This window comes from Nipponia nippon, unplaced genomic scaffold, assembly GCF_047370975.1.
Source record: "Nipponia nippon isolate SJK-2023a ecotype South Korea unplaced genomic scaffold, ASM4737097v1 scaffold_8, whole genome shotgun sequence".
NCBI classification, from domain to species: domain Eukaryota; kingdom Metazoa; phylum Chordata; class Aves; order Pelecaniformes; family Threskiornithidae; genus Nipponia; species Nipponia nippon.
In genome coordinates this window covers 32,372,635-32,394,717 of record NW_028262402.1, presented here as the reverse complement: position 1 = coordinate 32,394,717, position 22,083 = coordinate 32,372,635, and the positions used below count along the sequence as shown (strand labels likewise).

The window sequence follows — 22,083 nt, the reverse complement described above, 5'->3', positions numbered from 1 at the left end:
TTGTCTTGTCCTGTCTCCTCCCCAGAGTAGCATTAACAGATCACATCAGCTGGGTTGCGGTCTAGCCAAGTCTGAAAAAAATCGAAGGATGGAGGTTTTCCAACCTCTTTGGTTAACCTGATCCAGTTACTTTTTCTGATCCATTTAGTCTTTGGATAACCTGATTGAGGGCTACACTATTGACCTCTTTTCCTAAGTTGGGTGTGAGTTACCCAAGCCACAACTGGTAGCCTCTCCCCCCAAGTTATATTGTCTGCCATTAGCAAGGAGTGTTTGTTTTCTGACAACTTTGTAACTGCCTTTCAAGTAGTTGTAGGCTGCTATTAAGATTACCCATTGACATCCTCCTTGTCTAACTGAAAAAGTCAAGGTCCATGGACCTCTCCTTGTGGGTTGTGTGCCTTAGGCGCCAGCCATCTCCCCATCTTGGCATCTTTCTTGAACTGAGTGGGTCCAACACTGGATGCAATATTTCAGAAATTACAGCACAAATACTGAGTTTAGGATGATAACCTTCCTTGATCTGCTGGCCATACTCCTGCTTATATAGTCCCATATGAGGCTTGTCTGATTTGTAATAAGAGCACCTTGTTGGCTTGTATTCAGCTTGGTGTTCACAGTAACCCCGCTACTCATCCAGCTGGTTATTAGCCTTTACTGATTTGTGGGGTTATTCTGCCTCAGTTGCAGAAATCTGGACATTTCTTGTTGAACTTAGATTTCTGGTGGTCAGACTTTTAAGTTTCTAAAGGTCTGTCTGAACTGAAACTGTACTATTTTGTATGCCAGTCACTCTCCCTAATTTAGTGTTATGAACCGTTGTAGTGGAAATTAAGACTATCATGGCTTCCTCCTCATCACTGAAGCTTTTTTTATCCGTAATCTGGGAAAAAAAAAAGTTGGAAGTTTCAAAATTATATTAAAAAATATATAAAATGAAGTTTTGAACAGTTCCAATATCTTATTTGCTGTAAACTTGATTTGAGTAAACAATATCATATACTTTTTTTCCTTCTATTTTTTCCTGTAATTTCTCCCCCTGCTGCATGGCACTGTTAAAGCAAATGAATGACAAGTTGTTCAGGAGAGGGATTGTTTTATAAAGAGTATGAGAAGTTCATTGCATTTTGTGGCACTATAAAATAATCGTTAAGCAGTGTATTGCTGCTTCGTATTTGCCATTTTAAATAAATGTTTTCAACTTCAGTATTTATTCTTAAAATATTTAGTTGACATAAATTTTTTCTTGAATGTAGTAATTTATTTTTATTTAAGGTGATAAAAATACAATTTGTTGGTAACTAATTTTAATATGTATTTATATATTTCTGTAACACACTAGGAAATGTCTGATTTAAATAAGTACAGCCCACCTCCTCAGTCATCAGATCTCTACATGGCAGCTAGCAAACACTTCCAGCAAGCTAAAATGATTCTTGAGAATATTCCTAATCCAGACTATGAGGTAAGACTGAAATACTGGAAAAAGGAGTATTTGCTCATAATAGAGTGTTTGTTTTCAGCTGGATCTGCTTGAGATCTGGAGTGTACTTTGCCAAAACGCTGAGCAAAGCTGAGTGCTTTGATTAAAAAGTGGACAGAGGAGGGTGGTGGCATCTTACACAGTGGTTTGTTTCAATACATTAGATTAACGTAATCAGTTGCCTTCTGGCCCCATTCTAAAAGTATATCAGTTTTAACAAGAAGGTGGCACATGCCTGCCTCACCTGCAACGTGGTAATTCACGTGTTCTCCTGAGAGGTGGGAAAAGTAGGTTTGAATGTCGTGAGGCTGAGAAGAGGATTGAGTCTGGCACTTGTTTCCTGGAGCAGTTTTCTCAGCACTGGGCTGTAAACACGGGTAGGAATTCCTTCCTCATTGTCCATAGCCTAAAAACTAAGTGCCTGTGACTGTATCATGGAGCAAGGAGGATGCTTATTCTGTCACATCTGAGCGGGTTAAGAACAGTTATGGGGTTAGGTTCTCCTGAGAATTTAGGAATCCCTGCCTGTTCTCTGGATCCTGGGGGTACTCACACATGAGCTGTCTGATTGAGGCTAGTTAGAGGTCGTTTGAGTGTGCCCAGAGCACTTCCATGCAAAAAGCCACCAGTTTGATACTTGAGTTTCTGCTTCCAGTCGTGTTTGGATCACAGTGTTGGGGGTAGATGCCTAGAGTCTGTCTAAACCGTTACTTGGATAAGTGCCTCAGAACTTGCCATAGTTTAACAATTTTTGAACATAAGCTTGGAAAGCAGTGGTTTCTATGGTCTGTTGAACAAGAAAAGTGACTCTTAAAATAAATACCCCCTTCATTAAATTTCATTAATCCAGCTGTTGTACTTCAAAGCAAATCCAAAACGCCCTGATCTCTGTTAAACGGATGCTGTAAGAGGACTGCTGTATTGTTAGAGTATGTAAACATTTGAGTATTATCTTTGAAATAATTTTGAGGTCATATGCTTTCACTTGAAAATTTCTTGCTGTTTTGTATTTAGGTCAATCGAATTCTAAAAGTTGCTAAACCTAATATTGTGGTCATGAAGCTGCTGGCAGGAGGCCACAAAAAAGATTCTAAGGTAAGAAAATGCCAGTTGAATTGAATGTGAAATGTAGTATTATACACAATGCTACCACCGATCTCTTACAGCTGAATGAGCAGATTCAGGCCATAGTTACTCTAACTCTTAAAAGAACTGGGAAAGTAACTGGGAAAGTAACATTTTTCCTTTGGAAATAGCTTTTTGTAGTTATTTAAATATGGAAAACTCTCATTTCTAAATGTTTTGGAAAAAAAATTGGGAAGTGCATGTGGGAAGACATGTACAAATATGGGTGTTCTTCCAGAGCCAGCAGAAGAAATCGGTAGCAGTGTATCACCAGCTTGTGTGAACACAGTTGGGAGAGTGCTGGCTGTCAGGGTGAGTGGGTGCCATGTAAGTCTGAGGGAGGAGAGGGCCTTCAGGCTTCCCTCCGAAGGCTAGGCACAGAAGAATGAAGGAGCACACTGAAGAGGCACACCAGCACTCTACAGCTTTGTGCCCATCACTGCTGGACAACAACTAGGATATCCAGAACTGGGTTGGAATATTTTTCAGATATTAATATAAAGAGCTAGGATTATTTTTTTCAATCTTTTGCTGTTTAAAAGTTCTTCTCTCTGCCGGGTATCCCTCAATTTGATTATTAAATTCAGTAGTACTGCTGTGTAATGTTTTAAATCTTTTCTTTCTAGGTTCCTCCAGAATTTGACTTCTCCCCTCATAAATACTTTCCAGTTGTGAAGCTTGTTTGAAAGACAAGGGATTATTGTTAGGATGCCTGAAACATAATCTGTGTGTGCATCAGATACCAGCTGTAGGATGGAATATCTAGTGTTGTACCCCAGACTGAGGGGGATCTCCAGGATAAGAGTACTGTTACATAGGAATATCTAGTGTCTGCCTTCTTCATGTGATCTGAATGACAACTGCTGTTTTAAAGTGGTTTGTACAAAGTTTTATGGATGAAGCTGATTTTAATCAACTGTATTGTTGAAGAATGTTTTACCTTAATTGATTTTATTAAAGATGTAATCATAAACCATTTTTATGAATGAGCTCTGACAGAAAATGGTGGTTTAGGCTTTTAATAACATTTTCGACTGAATAAAAATAATGCAGTAGAGCCTCATGTCTGATAGGCACAGCTGAGCTACTGAAATTCTGCTTTGGACAGAGCCACTTTGGGAGATTGAATTTCCATATTTTTGCCTAAATAGCATCAAATTTGCTCACTTTGTAAGTAGAGAGATGGGGTTCTTTTCTTGCCAAGACCTGCAAGCTAAAACAATCTTTATAGAAATTAAGAGCAGATGAAAACTAGTCATTTAGCTCCTACTGCACTAAATTCAGTGATTTTTTGTTTTATTGAAGTCACTTGTCTAGGAGGTGTTTTGTCTCAAATGCAGGAGAAGTCCCTAAAGACAGTGAGAAATGGAGTAAGTTATTTCTAGTTGCAGTTTGTTCCTTTGCCTTTATTCCTCATGGTACTGGAGAATCTGCATAGCTAGTGCTGAATAGTGACACAGGAACACAAGACGCAAGGAATGTATTTTAACTATTCTGCAACTTTATTTCAATCCTGTTGTTACTTTGCCATTGCAAAGGAGGGATTGCTAATTTCTTCCATTGCTCAGTCAGCTCGTGCATGACCTTCATTCTCTTGCTTTGACTGTAATGCTGCTGCTGGATCCTACTGCCTTCTGTAATGGTTGATTTAGGTAGAAATCCCAAACAGGAGGAGCCCCAAACCTACCCCTTCCTTCTTGGAGCAGTTCTTCATCCTGTGCTTCCAGATATGAAATAATAGAGGTAAGTTCTTGTGCTGACCAACCTTCTGCTACAAGAGGAAAAAAAAAAAGTTAAAAGAGCTGACTTGCTCTTTGATAAACCATACTGCCAAGTCTTACCTGGGCCAGAAAAGCAAATCCTCCAGGTTTGACTGTGTTGGACAGGACAGTTCTTCATTGTGGTGCAAAGTGGCTTCCTCCACAGTGATGAGCTTGTAACTCCCTCTTGACCATGCAAGACATTAGTTTGTGTTTCTCCTAACACACAGTTTTACTGTGGAGTAATACCACTTTTAACTCCATCACCTAAGCAGCAGCACTGCTGAGCCAGAGCTGGAAAACAATGAAGAAACTCTGAAGTGGCACACCCGCTTGCCTGCCAGCAATTTGCACCTTCTTGAAAGAAGCTGGAGTACTGCCCTGAAGACATGCTTTTCCTGATTTCTCTGCTGAGGAGGTTACAGACCATTTTACCTGTTTCCTTATCATCATGATTAATAGACTTGAATGCTTCTCTATCATTGCCAAGTGAATGAAACTCCTGGAAACTGTAGTTGTAAAGATGGCAAACGGGTCCTAGTGCAGAGCACTGAGAATTCATCTGGCTTTTGCTGCCTTCTTATAAACCATCACAAAAATCCTTCCTGTCTTAAAAATCATGAACTACATGACAGCAGCTCAAGGACAGCCTTCAGTATTTCTCCAAAGGAAGCCAAGTTCCACATCATTTATAGAACTAGGAAAACAGGAAAGATCATCTTTCCCATTTTCATTAACATTAACAGAATAAGGTGAATACATAGTAGAGAAGATTATTTTTATTTTAAAATGCTCATCTAAAATGGATCAGGCTTAGTTTTTTTAAAAAAACACATCAAGGACAAGTATTAATTTAACCCCAAGATGATTACAGCAAAGAAGCTTTCCCTGCCTCATGCAACTAAAAATTTTAGTGATACACAACACTATATAAACCACAGTTCTAAGTTAATCTCTTGTTTGGTTCAACTGAAAGTCCTTTAATTTTAAAATTCTATATAGTAGACATACAGGCCCCTTGTTTACTAGAAATCTACCACCCTCATTACATTCCTTTAGCACTTGAAGCCATTGAGAATGACACTGTATTCCTTTATGCTTTGGAACATTGCTTTGCACAGGCTTTCAGCCCGCCCTGCTACTGCCAGAGGTGTAACAAGTGTGCTTTGCACAAAGGTGGTCTTGTTTACAGAGAGAACATCATCTAGCTGGCCAGCGAGAAGCCCGGTCAGGTTTGGGTACTGTACAGAAATGCAGCCAAAACAATTTGTTTTAGAAGAATTCCCTAGCAATATATTAATTACCTTAAGGATTTTGTTTGTTTGTTTGGGATTTTACCAGTTTCAAGTTAAAGTCATTCATTCAACTTGAATATAGTGTTTCACTGTACATTTTGTACTGTTAGAATATATGCTGTTAAACAATCACTATTAAATGCCTGATTAATTGCATCTCAGCTATAAAACTGTTTACAGAGTAAGTCCTAAGAAAATGCCCCTTTTACTCAGAATGTGTAAACATTTTGATAGTAAAACATGCCATTATTTGCAAAACACAACTTAATAGCACAAGTTTCCCAATACTTGTTAGTTAGAAGAGATGCTCGTACCTCCTTTTCTCGCCTGCTTACAAGCATTTGTTTTCCCTGCTATACTGACTGTATTAGCCCAGACCAGTTAAGTCTGACTTAAATGGTGAAAACAAAAGAGTAACCAAGAACTCAGTAATGGAGGTCAGTGCTTTTCTTAGAAGAATTCAAGTGAGACATGGCAAATCTATCCATCAGTGAACTGTTTATGTACGGAGACTTAACAGGCACCATTTGACTTGAGCTCTGCCTTTCACTTGACGACAGCTGATACTCTCTTCATACACAGAAGAACCAACCTTCCACTTGCTTATTTAGGCAACTCAAGGTATAGGAATTGTAAACTAGTACACTGAAGAATGACGCTCCACAGAAGTAGTTACAAAATGAAATGCATTAAGAGAAAGCCAAGACAAACGTGTATTTCTTAAATGGAATTGCTGGTTGGGAAGTCAGTCATGTCTGTCTGCTCCCATGCTGTCTCGACAGCGGTTGGTTTGTACTCACAAAGATGATGATTGTTTCAAACACAGGTGTCGGTCCTGAGAACGGACACAAATACAATCTTCAAAACAGCTGGCAACACACAACGCAGGTTGTATTGCAGTTAAGGGTGCCTTAGTGGTAGCAGGGGGTATTTCTAGGTTATTGCAAGTAAACTAGTTTCTAGTTTACATTCAACAAGTTACAGAAAAGACAAAGACTACAGAACATTAACAACATTATGCATAACATAGGACTTCACAACAACTACAGCTTCCCCGTGGGAGACATTTGAGATGTCTGGTAAATGCATAGTCTGGTTTACCTTCTTCAAAAGTCCGGCAGAGATTTGTCACTTTGAACAGCTGAGATGCTGTTCTACAAGGCAAGCATTTGTTTTTCTACTTTTTAGCAGAAGACAGTGGCTGGGTGGAGTAGAGGGTAGTCATAGCACACCATTTCAGATGGCTTCTGTCATGAGAAGTTCAGGAGTTTGAATTTTTACACTCTGAACTTGTGCAAGTTAGTTTTAACTGAACCATACTGTAGTACTGATCTTGTGAACAGGAGTCCAACAAAGCTTTCAGAAAAATATTCCTGCTTATCTCTTAATGAGAGGACATTACTGTCAGAATCCTTTCCTTTAACCTAAAAGCCAAGAACACAACCAGGACCGTGTTTCAGCCTGGTTACAGTACTGTAAGCTTGCAATTTCATTGAGGAGGCCCAGGAAAATGTATCATGCTGCATAATATCTGAGGACTACGATCACACTTGCTGACTCTATCGACATTGCAATAAAAAGGTACCAGAACAGGCACCAGGCTAGGCGGCGGCCTAGGATTTTTCATCCTTCCAATGTTTTGTCATGGTGAGTAAGTTAGCTCCTCTTAAGCTCCTCTTAAAACTAGGCTGGGGATTTCTCTACTGCATTGCTCAGGGGAGAGAGTCCTCTGCCAAGGATGGATCTTTCTCATCCAGCACCAATCCACACATATGGTTATTGCAGTATGACCATACAAGTTAGCTGACTTCAGCGTTACTAAACTTACTGCTAACTGGTTTCAAGTTTATAATTGGTAGGAAGGAAAGAGTCATTGCAGAGGTCAAGACTCTTTAAAACAAGTCTCCAGAGATTTAATACTATTTTTTTCACCACTGAAACAATACTAAAACTTCACAAGAAAAATACTACTTCATTTGGGCCCTTATTGAAACCTTGAGAAGATAATCAAAACATTCTCAGATCACTTTGCTCTCATCATTGTTGCATTTATATGAAGAGGTGACTAAGCTGCATCATGAACCTCCTTTGTTCACAACCTCTGTCGTTCTTCACCTTGCTCAGACAAGTGGTTCTTCGTATCTTCAGGGTTTTGAACTAATTAGGAAAAAAGAAAAAGGTACAGAAATCTCCTTAAGAGGCAGAAGTGATAGCTCTTCATCTAGAAAACAATCTAGAACACAGCAGGAGAAATTTTGAAAGGACTGTGAAGTACTGTACAGTAAAGCTACAGATACTGTCCCCACCCCGTCACATGTTAAACAGTACCCTCAGTGATGCTACACAGAAAATAGGTCACGCTGTCACCATGAGGGAAAGCTCAAAGAACAGAAATTAGCTAGCTGTATCTGCTCCAGGATACCATTCAAAATATCATCTTAAAATTTTCAGCATGCAGTACTTAGGTGAAAACTTTTTTTTTTTCTTTTTTTACCATTTTCAATCCCTGCAAGTGCTGCTTGCTTGTCTGTTTCTGATTCAGCTTCATTCTCATCTAAATTGTAATCAACATCCTTGTCCTGGTTCAGTGCTTCATGTTCCTGTTTGTCTGGAAAAATGTTAAAATTAATTAGTTTTATGCTATACCATAAGATCATCTGCACAAGAAAAAGTTACTGTAACAATCTTCCACAGAATTTACTTTGCTGCTGAATGAACTGCTGTTTAGAGTAGGTTTTCATATTATTTTTCCTTCTGAACTGTTAAATTTCGGAGCAGCTTTTGCTGTAAATCTTGTCTAAAGAACTAGATAAAAGATAGAATCTTTTGGGATTTGAAAGTGTAATAAAATTCAGTCAGCACTCAGATGGACAGAAAGGAAAAGCATTACACAATTTCAGACTACATTAAAGGACAGGCTAAGGAAGAGTAGAACCCGAAACCAATGCTGAAAACTGGACTGTGGTGTTGCTCTTAAATGTGTTACCACCACCGCTAAAACATATCTCAGCTTCCCCCCCCCTTCTGGTGTTATTTTGCCCACCAAGCAGAAAGCTGTGAATATAGCATAAAGGAAAAAAAAGAGTATTTTATGATGTGCTAACTCGGCACAAAAGTGCTTTTCCATAAGAGATTTTCTTCACCCAGTCATTAATTCATCTCAAGCAACTTTTATTGACCATCTTAAGATTTCTTTGTATAGACAGCTCAGAAGTAAATGGAAACATTATTTCTGATTGGCAAATTACTACCCTTATTTTTCAGTTAACCAGCCAGAAAAAAAAAACATGGCATAGAGGTATAAGCATACTCCAGTTAAGAGATACCGGAGTCTCTGGTTCTGAACATTCTCAAGCCAAGCCCTCTAACTAGTAACTGGCTTAGAAACAGGCTTGAAAACTTTTAGCCTTATGTTGTCCACGTTCAGACTGCCACATCAAATAGATTCTTACAGTTATAGACCTGAAGGTCTCAAACTTTTAAAAGAAGCTCCTATTGAAAGAGAGAGAATGCTCAGAGAATGCAGCAGAAATCTTTTTCTACCTGAGGTTCCTTCGGCTACAAGGAACGTATGCAGTAAGGTATGGTATTTTTGTTGAACAATCAAGCCTGAAGAACATCCTGCTAGTGCTCACAGAAACTCTGGCCTTTCACAGGCTACATGGCAGAGTTTTTTTCTTCCACTAAGTGCTGGATGATTTTTTTTACCTAATCTTTCTGCTCTTTATTTCTGTTAAAACGGAAGCAGTTTAGGTAACTTATGTGTTCACGTCTCTTTGGGGGACAGCCTGCTCTGGCCAGCATCTTTTTGGAGCAGTTGGAAAAATACTACTTTAGCAATGCAGATAAGATTATTTATCCCTGGCAAGTTATCAACAGTGTTAACATCATTATTCATGATTCTATGAACGTGTTTTCTAGAAAAGCATAAACAGCATTTTTTGTGGGCATCAATTCCTTCTCTGACTGCCACAAGGCTTCCTCTTGATTACTCTGTCTGGGCTACTGGGTCCACCAGAGACCGAGCTCCTCAAGACAGACAAAGGGACATCTAGATTCTAGTCAGGTTCAGGCATAACATGAACATTCTGCTGCTTGGTGCTGTGGAGACACATGGTTCAGGGTCACAGGTGGCAGATGCCACAAACTGGCACCTTTGCAACATCTGATCTGCAATTTTGCAGACTCACAATAACGAACTTTAGATACCTGAAGTCTTAGGTCAAGTTTTATTCATGCTAGCTTATTCTGAAATAGGGATAGCTAGCATTTACATATTGACACTACAAAAAGGAGTATCTGCAAAACGTCAATAGGTAGCACCTCTCTACTCGTCAATGCTTTGGATGGCTAACGTCTCATCCTTTTCAAATGCATCATATTCTTCTAAAGCCTCAATACCAAAAAGTTTCGGGGCTAATTTCCCCAAATGCCTTGTACAGCCAATGGAGAGAGAGCCAGGAAGGCTGCTACGGTGATGCAGACGAACCCAGCCTGGTAGCTCCATGTTGCACAAGCAGAAGCCTCCATCTTCACCCACTGACTGTAGAAGACTGCCGGGGACTGACTAACCTTTTACACCTCTCACTAACCTGTAGGAAACTTTATACCAAGTCTGGCCAGCTGCCACCACTGTTGCCCTATTCCATACTTTCTTCACTGTTCTTAACAAGACGTGACATGCTACCAACCAGCCTTTCCGGGCGGCGAGTCGTCCTGCTTAGCATCGTAATTCAAGAGCTGCTCCCTCTCAATTTCCTCACTGGCAGCTTGCTCCGCTGCCGGCTGTAACGCATCTTGCCCTACTACACGTTTTTCATCTTCGGATGGATTCAGCTCCTTCTCTGACTCAGGCAGCATCTCCTTATGACCTGCAGTGGCCTTGAGTGCATCCTGTGGGTTTTTCAGTTCACTGGAAATCTTCTCTTCTTCTGCCTTAGGCTCCTGTTTTCTGATGTCAGCTAGGTCATTTATTCTTTCTGTAAACAATAAAAATGAGTCTGAGTAAAAAACCTAATGCCTTTCAGTGGTGGCACAAGTTAAAAACCTTTTATAAATACTTCATCATCTTTATTTTTCTCATTCAATTCTTGTTTTTCTTCTGAAAGAATATCTTTCAGCCACATCAGTTCCAAAGAGAAAGACAAAGACAACAACCCATGTTTTTCCTACCGGGAACAGCTAAAGGATGAGACTTGTAGAGTCTACTGTGGCATTGTTTACTGTCAACAGATTCACACTTTTACCTACTAAAATTTGGGCATGTGCAGCTAGTAAATTGGGCACGTGAAACAGCATTTTGAATAAAAATTGCAGTGTGCTGTATAAGTATCAGGTTTCTGTGTAGTAATATTTCATTACTAACAATAAAACTGATTTGGTTTTCAAAAGTAGCTCAGGAGAAAGCAGTCACACGAGGAGATTTGCAAGTAAGTCAAGGCTGTTCTTATTTTTAAAGACAAAGAGGAAGTGCAGGAGGGCTATTACTTTTAGCAGACATTACCGTATCTTTTTTCCTGTGTATCTGTATTTTTAACTAAAAAAGTTACGATAAAATTTGCCTGAATAAACTATATATAGGTGTTGTCTTCAATTGTTAGCTCCCTAAAATGAGAGTTGTACACTCCTAAGATTGTAATTTGAGATAGCATGTAAGAATAATTAAATAGGAAATTGAATTTCTATCACACCCAGTACTATGCGAGACTGACGCGCTAGGATACATCCATTCACATTAATAGTTTCTGAGAGTTTAATGCCAAAAGCAACCATTGGGTTAACTGACCCGATCTCCTGAGTATCATTTCCCTTACTTGCATTTTGCTCAGTGACAATACATGGGAAGCATGGATGGGTCTTTGTTTAAAGCCTAACTTTCATCTGCTCCATAGGGTGGGGTAGCAGGTTAGATGTGTCAAACTTACTAAAAAAGCAAATTTTAAATGTGCTTGAAAATCATTGCTTCCAAAAGCAGGATATTTTCCTCCATATTAAATGAGGAACAGGACTTCAGAATTGTAAATATTTGTATTTTCCTTTACACACAACATGTCAATTACAACAAAACTGAAACAGTAGAAATGCTAGTAATAAAATTGCTTGAATAGATATTATACCTCTCCACAGCTGGAAAACTGATTGTAGTTCAGTGTACTGGTGTTACTTTTTCCATCTTAATCTTGTGTACAAAAATGTTTTTTAAATGTTCAATTAAATTACAAACGTTGTTAATGAGTTGCTAGTTAAGATAGTGATTTCCAGCTCACCTTTAGCCTGCAGCAGGTCTGTCTTTTTTACTGTAGGTACTGCTTTAGGTACATCTTCATTTTGTTTCTGCTGTTCCAAGTCAGCCTGCTTGAACTCAGCTTGCATCGAGGCTGGCAGTTGAATATTAACCTACAAAGTGAATGTACACAGATAAGCATCGGTCTATATAACTACTCCTGGATTTGGAAAGAGGAGTGGACGTTAGATAAGAATTCAGTAGGGAAAAAAAATCCTAAGGCACTCAGAAACACCTGGACTGAAATTTTTACTGGTGATGGAAGTACCATACAATCTTGAAAATGCAATGTTTCTGTTGCAGCTGTGAGGTTACTGTTCTTTGTTAGTGTTTCACAAGGAACACTACCTGTTGTTCTCTAAGGGTCACAGAACCATAACACCACACATTTCTCCACTGTTGCCCTGCTACTGTGTCAGGGTCAGCAGAGCGAGAAAAACAGATGGCATTAACTACTGTTAGTAATCTACAGGGACAAGTAAACTGAGTTTGGGCATAATAAGACTTCAATTAAGCAAGCCTGTACAGAACTGGTCTAAAACTATGTTGAATGCAGGATTAAGAGAAAAACGTACATCCACCAACTAGATAACAGTATCTGTTTCACGTGATGGAGCTCACTTAAGAATGTATTAAATGCTGGCACTAGACTGCTGTCAGCATCTGATCCATCTGACCTGCTTGAAGATTAATGGCTAAGATGTACGCCACCTTGAAGATCTTCCAATTTAGCAATTAAAATTCTATGTACAACTTTTACTCACATTAGCATTTAATTGGCTGAGAGCTATGTCAATTCAGTTCACAGAAACACTGAACACAAAATGTGCCTGGAGCCCACACTGCGCTATACCAGCTTTGGCGCAAAAAACCAGACTGTTCTATGGGGATTTTTTGTTGGGTTTTTGTTCTGTTTAAAAAAAAAAAAATCAGAAGACACAGAGAAAGAACAAGCATACAGACATTTAGAGACATAAACCTTTTTATACCTGGTACTACACAAATGAATAAGAAACTTTATGGTATAGAAAGTCATACAGTCAACAGAAAGTTTTCTGTTACAATTGTTGGTAAGACTGTAGCTACCCATTGTTCTAAACAGGTCAATAAAACACTAGGTTGTCAAGTGTTCACACAGTCATTTGGAAAAACGTCTGCAGAAAAAAGTGGTTAAATAACCAAGAAGCCAAAGCTGTAGATGATTTGTAGGATATGATTACTTGACTGTTTTGAAAATGTTTAAGCTCAGTCAAAGCCAGGCAGAACTAAAGACCTTGTTGGGTTAACACCATGAAGTCCAACATCAACAACAAATAATCTAGCATTAACTCTTACGCAAGCTTGAGAAGCAAGTATTACCACAGAGTATTTGGTTATTGCAGTAAGGATATTCAGAAGAACTCCATCTTCCTTCAGTCATTAAAACAAAAATGCTGCATTTAAAAATGCTTCTGTTTTATAAATAGTTCAGCCTCTTGAGGTCATTCTTTACAGTAGAAATCATCAGAAACTGAACATAAGACCATTTTTCACTTCATGCTAGGCATGAATTCTTCTGTAAAAATACTGAGCCTGCACTTAATAGCAAGATATTACCTCTCAATTAAACATACAAAAGCCCTTAACTTATCTTAAATTTCAATCTCAGTAATTTTTAATGACAGTGTCAAATTAATTAAAAGGGTGTATGCTGAAAATTTTTTTAAGTTGAAGTGGCTGCATAAAAAGTTAATAATTGGAACATGTTGTATATTCCTCAACTGAGAAGTATATATAATTCCTTAAAATACAGAGCTGTAAGAAAAGCTGTGTATTTATTAATCAACCAACACTCCATTTTCTTTCTCTGTTTTATTTTAACTCTGACCTTTCCATTACACAAGCATGTACATCTTACAAACAGAAATCATTCCAGCTAAAAACACTGGCTAAAAAGGTACATAGATTTCCTCAGTTCACCTTGCACTAATGATAAATAACTCAGCTTTTGTACAAGCAAAGAGTTGCAATCCTTGGGCAAGCAAACAACGGAGAAGGTTATAGCTTGACATAAGAAACACTGTCACAGATACTAGGGAACACAAGCAGACAAAATTTATTTAGGCTGTAGCTATATTAGTGGTTGTCTCATCTGGGACCATCCCCTCTATAGATTAAAGGAGAACAGATAACCTGCCATGCCTAACCTGCTGCCTGCTTTGAGCAAAGACTGCCTCCAGCTCTGGGACTTGTTGCAGGAGACTGAAATTGTCCTGCAGAGGGGCTTCAGCCAAACTCCTCAGGTTCCTTCTGGAATGATTTCCCTTCCAAACTGGAAATGGTTAAAAAAAAACCAACAACAAAACACAAACCCCAAAACAAACAAAAAAAAAGCATCTGGTACAAGTAATGTAAATGAAAATCTGCTGCAAAGCAGCATTAGAAATTAAACTGACCACCTCTCTAGCATGGTCTTCCCCATGTCAACTTTCCAAATAGTTAGTATTTTACATCTTGACATTAAACAAGATACATTTGTTTGTCAAACAAATGTATCATCTCCAAATGATGGGCTTGTTACTTCGTTATTACTATATATTTACTATTACTATTATTACTTTTTATTTATGTGACACTGTTGATAAAAATTACTGACAAACAAGAGCTTTCACCTTTTTTTTTTAAAGGGATAATTGGCTAGCATTTCCAGTCTCTAATGCTTCGTTCATGACAATGAAGGTTGCCGGGATAAAAGGTCAAAAACTTTGGCAGTTCTCTCTCCCACCATTTCACATAAAGGACTGGACACAGACTGCAACCACTACCTGAACACCTAGGGGTCTCTTGGCAGATGCTTCAGCCATTTTCTCCCACCCATTTCCAGCTGTTTGCAAAACCCAGCTTCAACCCTCGTTGCTTTACGCTTTCCACTTCTGAACTCATCAAATTGTTTCTTCTAGTAGCCTTTTCCTAGCCGAAGAGAAAAGGGCGTATATCACCAAACACCCACTGGCTTTGCAATGAGAGCTGGTCACCCAGGTATGGGGGAAGGGCCCTATTGCAATCAGAGGTAAAAAAAATGTAACTTCTGTAACTGGTGCTCATGAAGGAAGGGCTACTTCGGTACATAGAAATCTATTAGTTGCCTTCTCGCCCAGGAGCTTCATTGCGTGTTTCCAGGGCCACCTGTATCAAGCTTAACCAATCAAGTCCTATGCCTGACCAAATCCTGCTTCACTGAAGAAGCATTAATAATTCACATGCCAAGACAACAGGATGACCTGAAATTTTTCCTTTTCTCAGAATTTCCTCACGCCCTCCGTACCCCAAGAAGAGTCAGCTGGCACGCAGCCACCCTATGCGGCAAGCCTGCCCTATCCTAGGTGAGTCTTCTCATGTCATGTACAGCCACGCCTTTTGTGGTTCTTTGACTCAGAATATCCAAAAGCAATCAGGTAAAACACTTGATCTTCCCCTCATTCCCACTGTAAAAGGCTGAAATTAGAATTTATGTGAAAATTCATAGCTGATGGACCTCAAAGACCCTTGGACTACAAGAAGATATTGAAGGCATGCTGCTATTCTGAAGTGATTCACAATTTATCCTCAACACACATCTTCAACACTAAAAGCAACTTTAACAAAGTCAAAAGGAGTTGTGAACCAAAGCTCAGCAGTGTAAATATTCTTTAATGGGCTCCACACCACTCCCAGCATCACCTCTCAAATTCTGCCCGTCTCAGAAACACAGTGATGTGGAGTCTCCTGCAGGACCTCTGCCTTGTTCTGTCCTTGGAATCACTCCATTTCCCATAGATCAGAAACATTCAACAGATGTGAAGGAAAGCAGTGCAAAACTTAATGAGATGGGCTAATGTTAGCTGGAAAGAACAGAAAGGTGGAAAACCCCTTAAGAATTACAAAGAAAGAGATTTTTAAGAAATTACCCAAACCATACCTGGATATTTTTTTTTGAATCTTCTGAGAAGTCTTTGTTTTCTTTGATTTGTGGTACATCACCACCCTTTTTTGTAAGCTCATCTATCCTTTCTTCACATTGTTCTTTTAATTCTTTCATCTGGTTGATGCACTGTGACCTGGAGAAAACATGAACAAGTGAGCAGTTGTAAACTTTCATCCACACTCTTCTAAAATGTTCTTTTGTAAAATGATGTATTTCTTTTTTTTTTCATTTTATTATTTTCTTAGTTCCATTATCTGTGCTTACATTTAAGAAGTCAGTAGGAAAAAATGGGGTGTTAACCTAAGTTGTAAGGACAAACTCGTGGTGCAGGCAGTCCAAGTTCTATTGGAAGAAATTAATTTAAACTGCTCTTGTTAGACCAGGTCAACAAGCTACATGAATTTTCTTGTCTTTCACTAACCAGTCAATTTCAGTTAAGCCATAATCAATTTTGATCTCTGAAGCATTTCTAGTATGATAACAGAAATTCATATTTGGATATTAGCTAGGAAGAGGAAACAGCAAAGTACTAGTTGAAATAAAAAACAGGTGTAAGCTACTGCTAGCAAACTGAACAGCCTTTCTCAGTATTTCACCAAAGTGCAGTGCTGCAAGACATTACAAAACATATGTTATAGAAATGGAGTTCATCAGTAGCTATTATACGTTCCAAAAGGAATATTTCCTAAAGACGCAAGTGTTGTATATCTTTTATATACTTTTAATAGTTACACAGTGCAATCAGTGCCTTAACCTTCATGACACCAGGGGTCTTCTGTTTGCAGTTCTGTAGCCTGCCTTTCCTTCACAGCTCCATAACCTCTAGGTAAGCCCTAGGCTGTTGTGGCAGTGTTTTTCCTGAACCTGCCAAGGCAACGTTTTCCCCTTTTGTGGCTGTGCTGAGGATCCTGTGCAAACCCCAGGAGGGTTGTGAAGCCGGGTTTCTCATGGGAAGTGACTGCCATCAGGGCAAGATCACCCATTCTCCCCCACTCTCTTCATAACCTGTTTTGTAACTTTGGGTTTATATTAGAGGAAGAACAAGACCTAGGGAGTAACAACACAGATAAGCATTACCCTGTAACACACATGCAGAAGACTTAGAAACCAGTCATCAGATGACCCCAAGTATGATCCCACTGTGAACAGGAACAAGCAATAGTGGGTTTGAGTGGCTCCTGATGAGAAGTACATCATGCTAGAGGAAAACGTGGTGAAAAATCATTGTCAGCAGCCACTGCACTGGAGAGCGTGCCCAAGAAAGAGGGTTGGCTGGGGACCACATTGCTCCTCTTCCCTGCTGGCCCCAGTGGCAACGGAGTTTGTTGGGGTTTTTTTAACCCTTTTTTCCTTTCTCTCTTCCTCTTTTGTTTTTTTCCACTCTAAAGTAACTTTGAGTTCAATGTATACCATCAGCTACAGACCCTGCAAACACATCTTTCTGCATGCAAAACCTCACTCAGCATCCTGGGCACAACAACACAGTCAACACAGCGCAAGTTTTACCTCCCCCTTGCTAAGACAGAAGGGGGATGAAACTCTGAGCCTGGCTCTGTCAGAGTGTTACTATCTCCAGTGTAACAGCAGCTGGTTCAGACAGGCATGTTCCAGTTCCTCAAGCTGCAAATAAGCTACTATCTAATCCAGAGGAATTCTCAGGGCATGTGCCCTCCACAACACCAAGTCACTCGTTTTTATTGCACTTTCATCCCTCTCCACACATACACACCCCTTTTTAAAAGCAAAAAATCTGTTCTGTAGTTCACACCCAGAAAGGAAGAGGAGTGATAGATATGTTATGAACTGTCAAATGAATTACCTTTATGAACTGATAAATTAATTACCTTTATTACCGTTTCTTCTTGACTAGGCATTATTCTAATGTCTGATTTTGCTAATGGTAATACATGGAAGAGTCATCAAACTAAGCAGGGCTTCATAAGTCAGTGAACATCAGAGACAATAAAACAACATAGGCTTGAGTTATGCACACATTCACTAATTTCTAGGAAACAGAAGGACATCAGAATTGTCTGCACCTCAGTTTGCAAGCTTGAGAAAGATGCAGTATACAGACAACCTGAAGTTAGAGATAGAGCAACCTTTCGTAAACGCTCTTTCATCCCGCACTGCACATGAAAATAAAGTTCATTTAACATCTGTGACAAATCCTCATAATTTTTAATTTATTATCTGTGAAGGAATTCCCTTCTTGTAAAAGGGATTTCCGGGGATTTGAATACTCATGCTTCAGAAGTTGTTGTATGCATAAGAACAGCACTAGTTTCTCCCCCTCATCCCATTGACATGACATATTTCAAATGTGCAAAACCAGTACTCTTAAAGTCAGTCTCTGTAGCACGTCTTCTCCCTCACAAGATTAAAGACTTATAATTTTCAATTATACAATAATACTGTCTCATCATTTTTCCACTGGGCAAAGTGTACTTGATACATAAGGTGCAAATCCTTCATCCACACAACTCCAAGTCAAAGGAAGAAACGCTGGCGTAGCACAAAAGCAAGTCTAATGCCCCCTCCTGCCAAGGCCTATTACAGATGAGCAGAGAGGCAACATGTTGGTTTACTCGTAACATTGAGGGGAGGAAGGAAGACAGATTAAAAGTAATATTTTGGAGTCTTTCTAATACTACCTGTTTTTCTAGGCCCATAATCACGCTGGGAAAAGGTTGGTTGTAAGCATTTAAAATGACAGTATTAAGTAAGCATTCAGTAACAGCAAAGAGGACTGTATGTAACAAAGTACAATCAGATATATGTTTCTACAACTACCAGAATGCAATGCAAAGTCAGTAATATAACTTACTATAACTTATAACTTACGACAGTGAAATATTAATGTTCCAACACCCCCCCAAAGATACACAACAAGCAACATTTAAAAATACATTTATTTTCCTGCTAGAATTGTGTGAATGCTACAGGGTGCCCAGGCTATAAAATATTCCATGAAAATTGGAGTGCAAAGTTTGTTTTCCTCACTTGTATAGCTACAAAAAAAATCCAGAAATAGAAAATTAACACTTAAATGTTATTCAGCAAAGCTAGTGAAGAAAGCATAGCTCCTTGACTGAAATAACTGCTTTTACGGACTCCAGTCGAGAGACTGCAGGGAACAGCACACCTGCTTCAGGATCAACTGGAGGCAGACCAGCTACCTGAGTCCCTGTTCAGCTAGCACATGGCTGAATTATCGCACCTGTCTCTACACCTACCCTGACACAAGCAAACCCATCTTCCCCACTGTAACTTGTTTAGCTCTTCACCTTGAGCCAGCCTTGACCCTGGAGCTGTACCCTCCAGAGTCAAGCTGCTTCTGTTACACAAAGAGGGATTCTTTATAGTACACTCCCACAAGCAGGGATGCTCTGTCAGTGATTTCCTCAACAGAGCTGTACTTGAAAACATTTCACCAGACAGGGGCAATAAACCTGTTTTCAGAAACCCAACTCACTACATTTGCCTCATATCGCTTCCCCGCACATGTGTATCAAACCAGTGAGTGCTTCAAGGATGCACCTCTCGTGCAGAGCATGACTGTACAGTACATACATACGCCTACAGATCCATTTATTCTTGCTGATCTCAGCCTTACAAGGAAGATGCTGGCAAACAGATACTCTAACTAGCAAAGAATTATCAACAGAGGTCCAGGAGTCCCAGCTCTGTCATTTCACCTAACAGCAAAGAGATAGTGCTTAACAACCATGGTACACAACACACTTGGAGGGAAAAAGTACCTTAACAGATACTTAAGTGCAACGTGGCTTAATAAAAGGTTGGTACAAACTTAAGTGTCCAACTTCCTTCTACTTTTCTGTTAGAAGTCCTAAATTAATAATACACTAATACAACCCATCTGGTCATCATTATTAAATGAGTAATAATGCCCTAAAAAAAAAAAGAGTACACAACCAACTGGTAATCAGGAAGTATCCCAAAAGCACTAATACTAATCCTTCATTCTTAAGCGGGGGGGGGAAGGTATTTCAAGTTTGGCCTGGACATTTATGAATAATGCTATAGCTATCACAAGAATACTCTGGGTTATAACCAAGTCACCTTCAACTCCAGGAGCCATCTTTTAGAAAGAACATACTTACAGGTCATAGGAGAACTTCCTCTGAAGGTTAGTCTGGTTCTTCTGAAACCTGTAAACATCCAGCTGTAGCTTTCCATATTCTATCTGTAGCTCTTTCAAGTGTTCTGACCAAAACAGCATTAAAATATATATTAAAATACACATACATATATATACCTACCTATATTACAATAGAAGTATCAAACAACAGATTGATAGTAAGCACACTAACTCCATCCCTATGTCATGCTCATTACATTTTGTACACAAATGCACAAATAATTGTTGAATTTATTCATCAAAGATGCACATGATTGGGTAAGAATAGCCTTTCAGCCCAACATACTAACAAAAACAGTGTAACAGATATCTGACTGCCTTTCCCTCAGAAGGAATACTCTAACTTGTTTGCAAACCCTTGCTCTGCTAGGTTTCAGCCCAGGAAATCTTTAGGTCTATGAAATACTAATCAGAACATAGTATGAAATGGCATTCTGTTTATTAGCCATCTAAAGATAAGCTTACAATGCTTCCCTGAATAATATGCAATTTACAGTTATGTTCCTCAAAAATAGGGGCATCTATGATTTAGAATTTTCTTCCTCATAGAAAGCTCTGTGTGAGGGCACCAGAAGAAGGCACCACAACATATTTACCTGTTTATAGAACTTAGGATCCATTCCCCAGACCTCCTGAGGAATAAATTGCTAACAACAATTTTGAAGCACCAACATGAACAGAAATTAATTAGACCAAGTTTTCTTATTTAATATAGGAGTTTGTGAGTTCCCCTGGTGTTAAAATGCACAACCCAAACACCTCAGGGAGGAATGAAAGAATACACTGCACAAGGTAGAATGAAGAATAAATATATTAACAGTACACACAGAAGCTAGTTTTATTCTATATTATTTTATATCATAAGGGTCAGAAGTCCTATATCAAACACTACACGGACAAATCCTTCTACCATTGAGGCAGATTAGTCTGACACTTCACTGAACTGAAACTATGCAGATGCATGGTCTAAGTCACGACAGCTCCTGCACCGTCCCTGTGACACAAATGAAGAAAGGCAGCATTCTCAGAAGACACCAGAAAAATGAAAGTCTTAAAAAGAGGGGGCTTAAAAAGCAATAGGAGAGAGATGGGTAGGGGTATTATGACATACCTCGTAGACTCTGGATCAATCGTTCGTTTACTGTGATGTTACTCATCAGCACTGCCTGAAAGGACCAAAACAGAAAACCATGTTTTAATTGCAAAGGACCTGTGTTACCATTAATATTATAAACACCACCAGCCAAAGCACTTGTAACGAGATCTGTTCTTTGCGAAGTGCTGGGTTACAGTCAAACACAAAAAATTTTAGCTGCTCTGCAGATTTACTATTGCAAACAACAAACACTCGCTTTAACCCAGGCTTCTCAGTAAATGAGGTGGGGAGTGGGTAAGAGATCACTGCACTTAAATAAAAAGGAGCAGAATTTAAAGAATCTGCAACTAAAATTGCTTGCTGCATTATTCTGGTTTAATCTTACGATTGTAGTCACAGTCAGATTTACTGTATTTATCCCTTGAAGGAAGAATACAGCATAGCACAGCTTGCTACCAACTACCCTCTCACCAGGGAATCAATACACCTCCATCCAGGCATGCAAGGATGAGCTATCAAAGCATTAGTCAGAGCATAAAGGAACTGTATGAAAGCAACGTGAAGCCCTTGCATTGCACCACTTTTCTTACTATCCTCTCCCTCACTTTGGTAAGAAAGTGCTGGAGTGACCTTCTTCCATTCCCTCACTTTGCTCTCTCTCATTCTGAAGAGGCAGTCAACATAGGAACACGTTTTGTCCGTTCTTTCATCAATCCTCCTCTACCAACCCATACATACACATGCCCCAAAATACCTGAATACTGACAGAACTAAGGCGAGTCTAAATGAAATTAATTGCTGTGAGCCAGATGTCAGGACAACTCAGATTAATATCTAACATTTATGAAGTCTGGTGCAGAAGAGTCTTCTTAAGACTACAAAAAAAATGAGATCCACTGACCCTTTAGAAACAATCCAGTCCAGTCTTAGGAGCAT

The 22,083-nt window shown here is 39.2% G+C and overlaps 2 protein-coding genes across 9 annotated transcripts in view; one reads left to right on the top strand and one right to left on the bottom strand.

Moving 5' to 3' along the window:
- The window catches only part of NAA35 (N-alpha-acetyltransferase 35, NatC auxiliary subunit), a 30,676-nt gene extending 27,079 nt beyond the window's left edge, over positions 1-3,597 (top strand). For 4 of the 5 annotated variants that reach the window (XM_087741774.1, XM_087741773.1, XM_087741771.1 and 1 more), the window contains 3 exons: positions 1,343-1,465; positions 2,498-2,578; positions 3,235-3,597. In XM_087741774.1, the coding sequence (XP_087597900.1) occupies positions 1,343-1,465; positions 2,498-2,578; positions 3,235-3,294 (264 nt within the window). In that variant the 3' untranslated portion in view covers positions 3,295-3,597. Of the gene's footprint in view, positions 1-1,342; positions 1,466-2,497; positions 2,579-3,234 lie in introns of those variants that run through there. The other variant, XR_015700976.1, reaches the window with a different exon arrangement.
- A 1,535-nt stretch (positions 3,598-5,132) lies between these two features.
- GOLM1 (golgi membrane protein 1) overlaps positions 5,133-22,083 on the bottom strand; it is a 61,728-nt gene continuing 44,777 nt past the window's right edge. For all 4 annotated transcript variants that reach the window (XM_087741776.1, XM_087741777.1, XM_087741778.1 and 1 more), the window contains 7 exons: positions 21,163-21,217; positions 20,014-20,116; positions 15,884-16,022; positions 11,930-12,059; positions 10,355-10,642; positions 8,158-8,271; positions 5,133-7,820 (listed from right to left, as the gene is read on the bottom strand). In XM_087741776.1, coding sequence (XP_087597902.1) covers positions 7,756-7,820; positions 8,158-8,271; positions 10,355-10,642; positions 11,930-12,059; positions 15,884-16,022; positions 20,014-20,116; positions 21,163-21,217 — 894 coding nt within the window. In that variant the 3' untranslated portion in view covers positions 5,133-7,755. The remainder of the gene's footprint in view (positions 7,821-8,157; positions 8,272-10,354; positions 10,643-11,929; positions 12,060-15,883; positions 16,023-20,013; positions 20,117-21,162; positions 21,218-22,083) is intronic.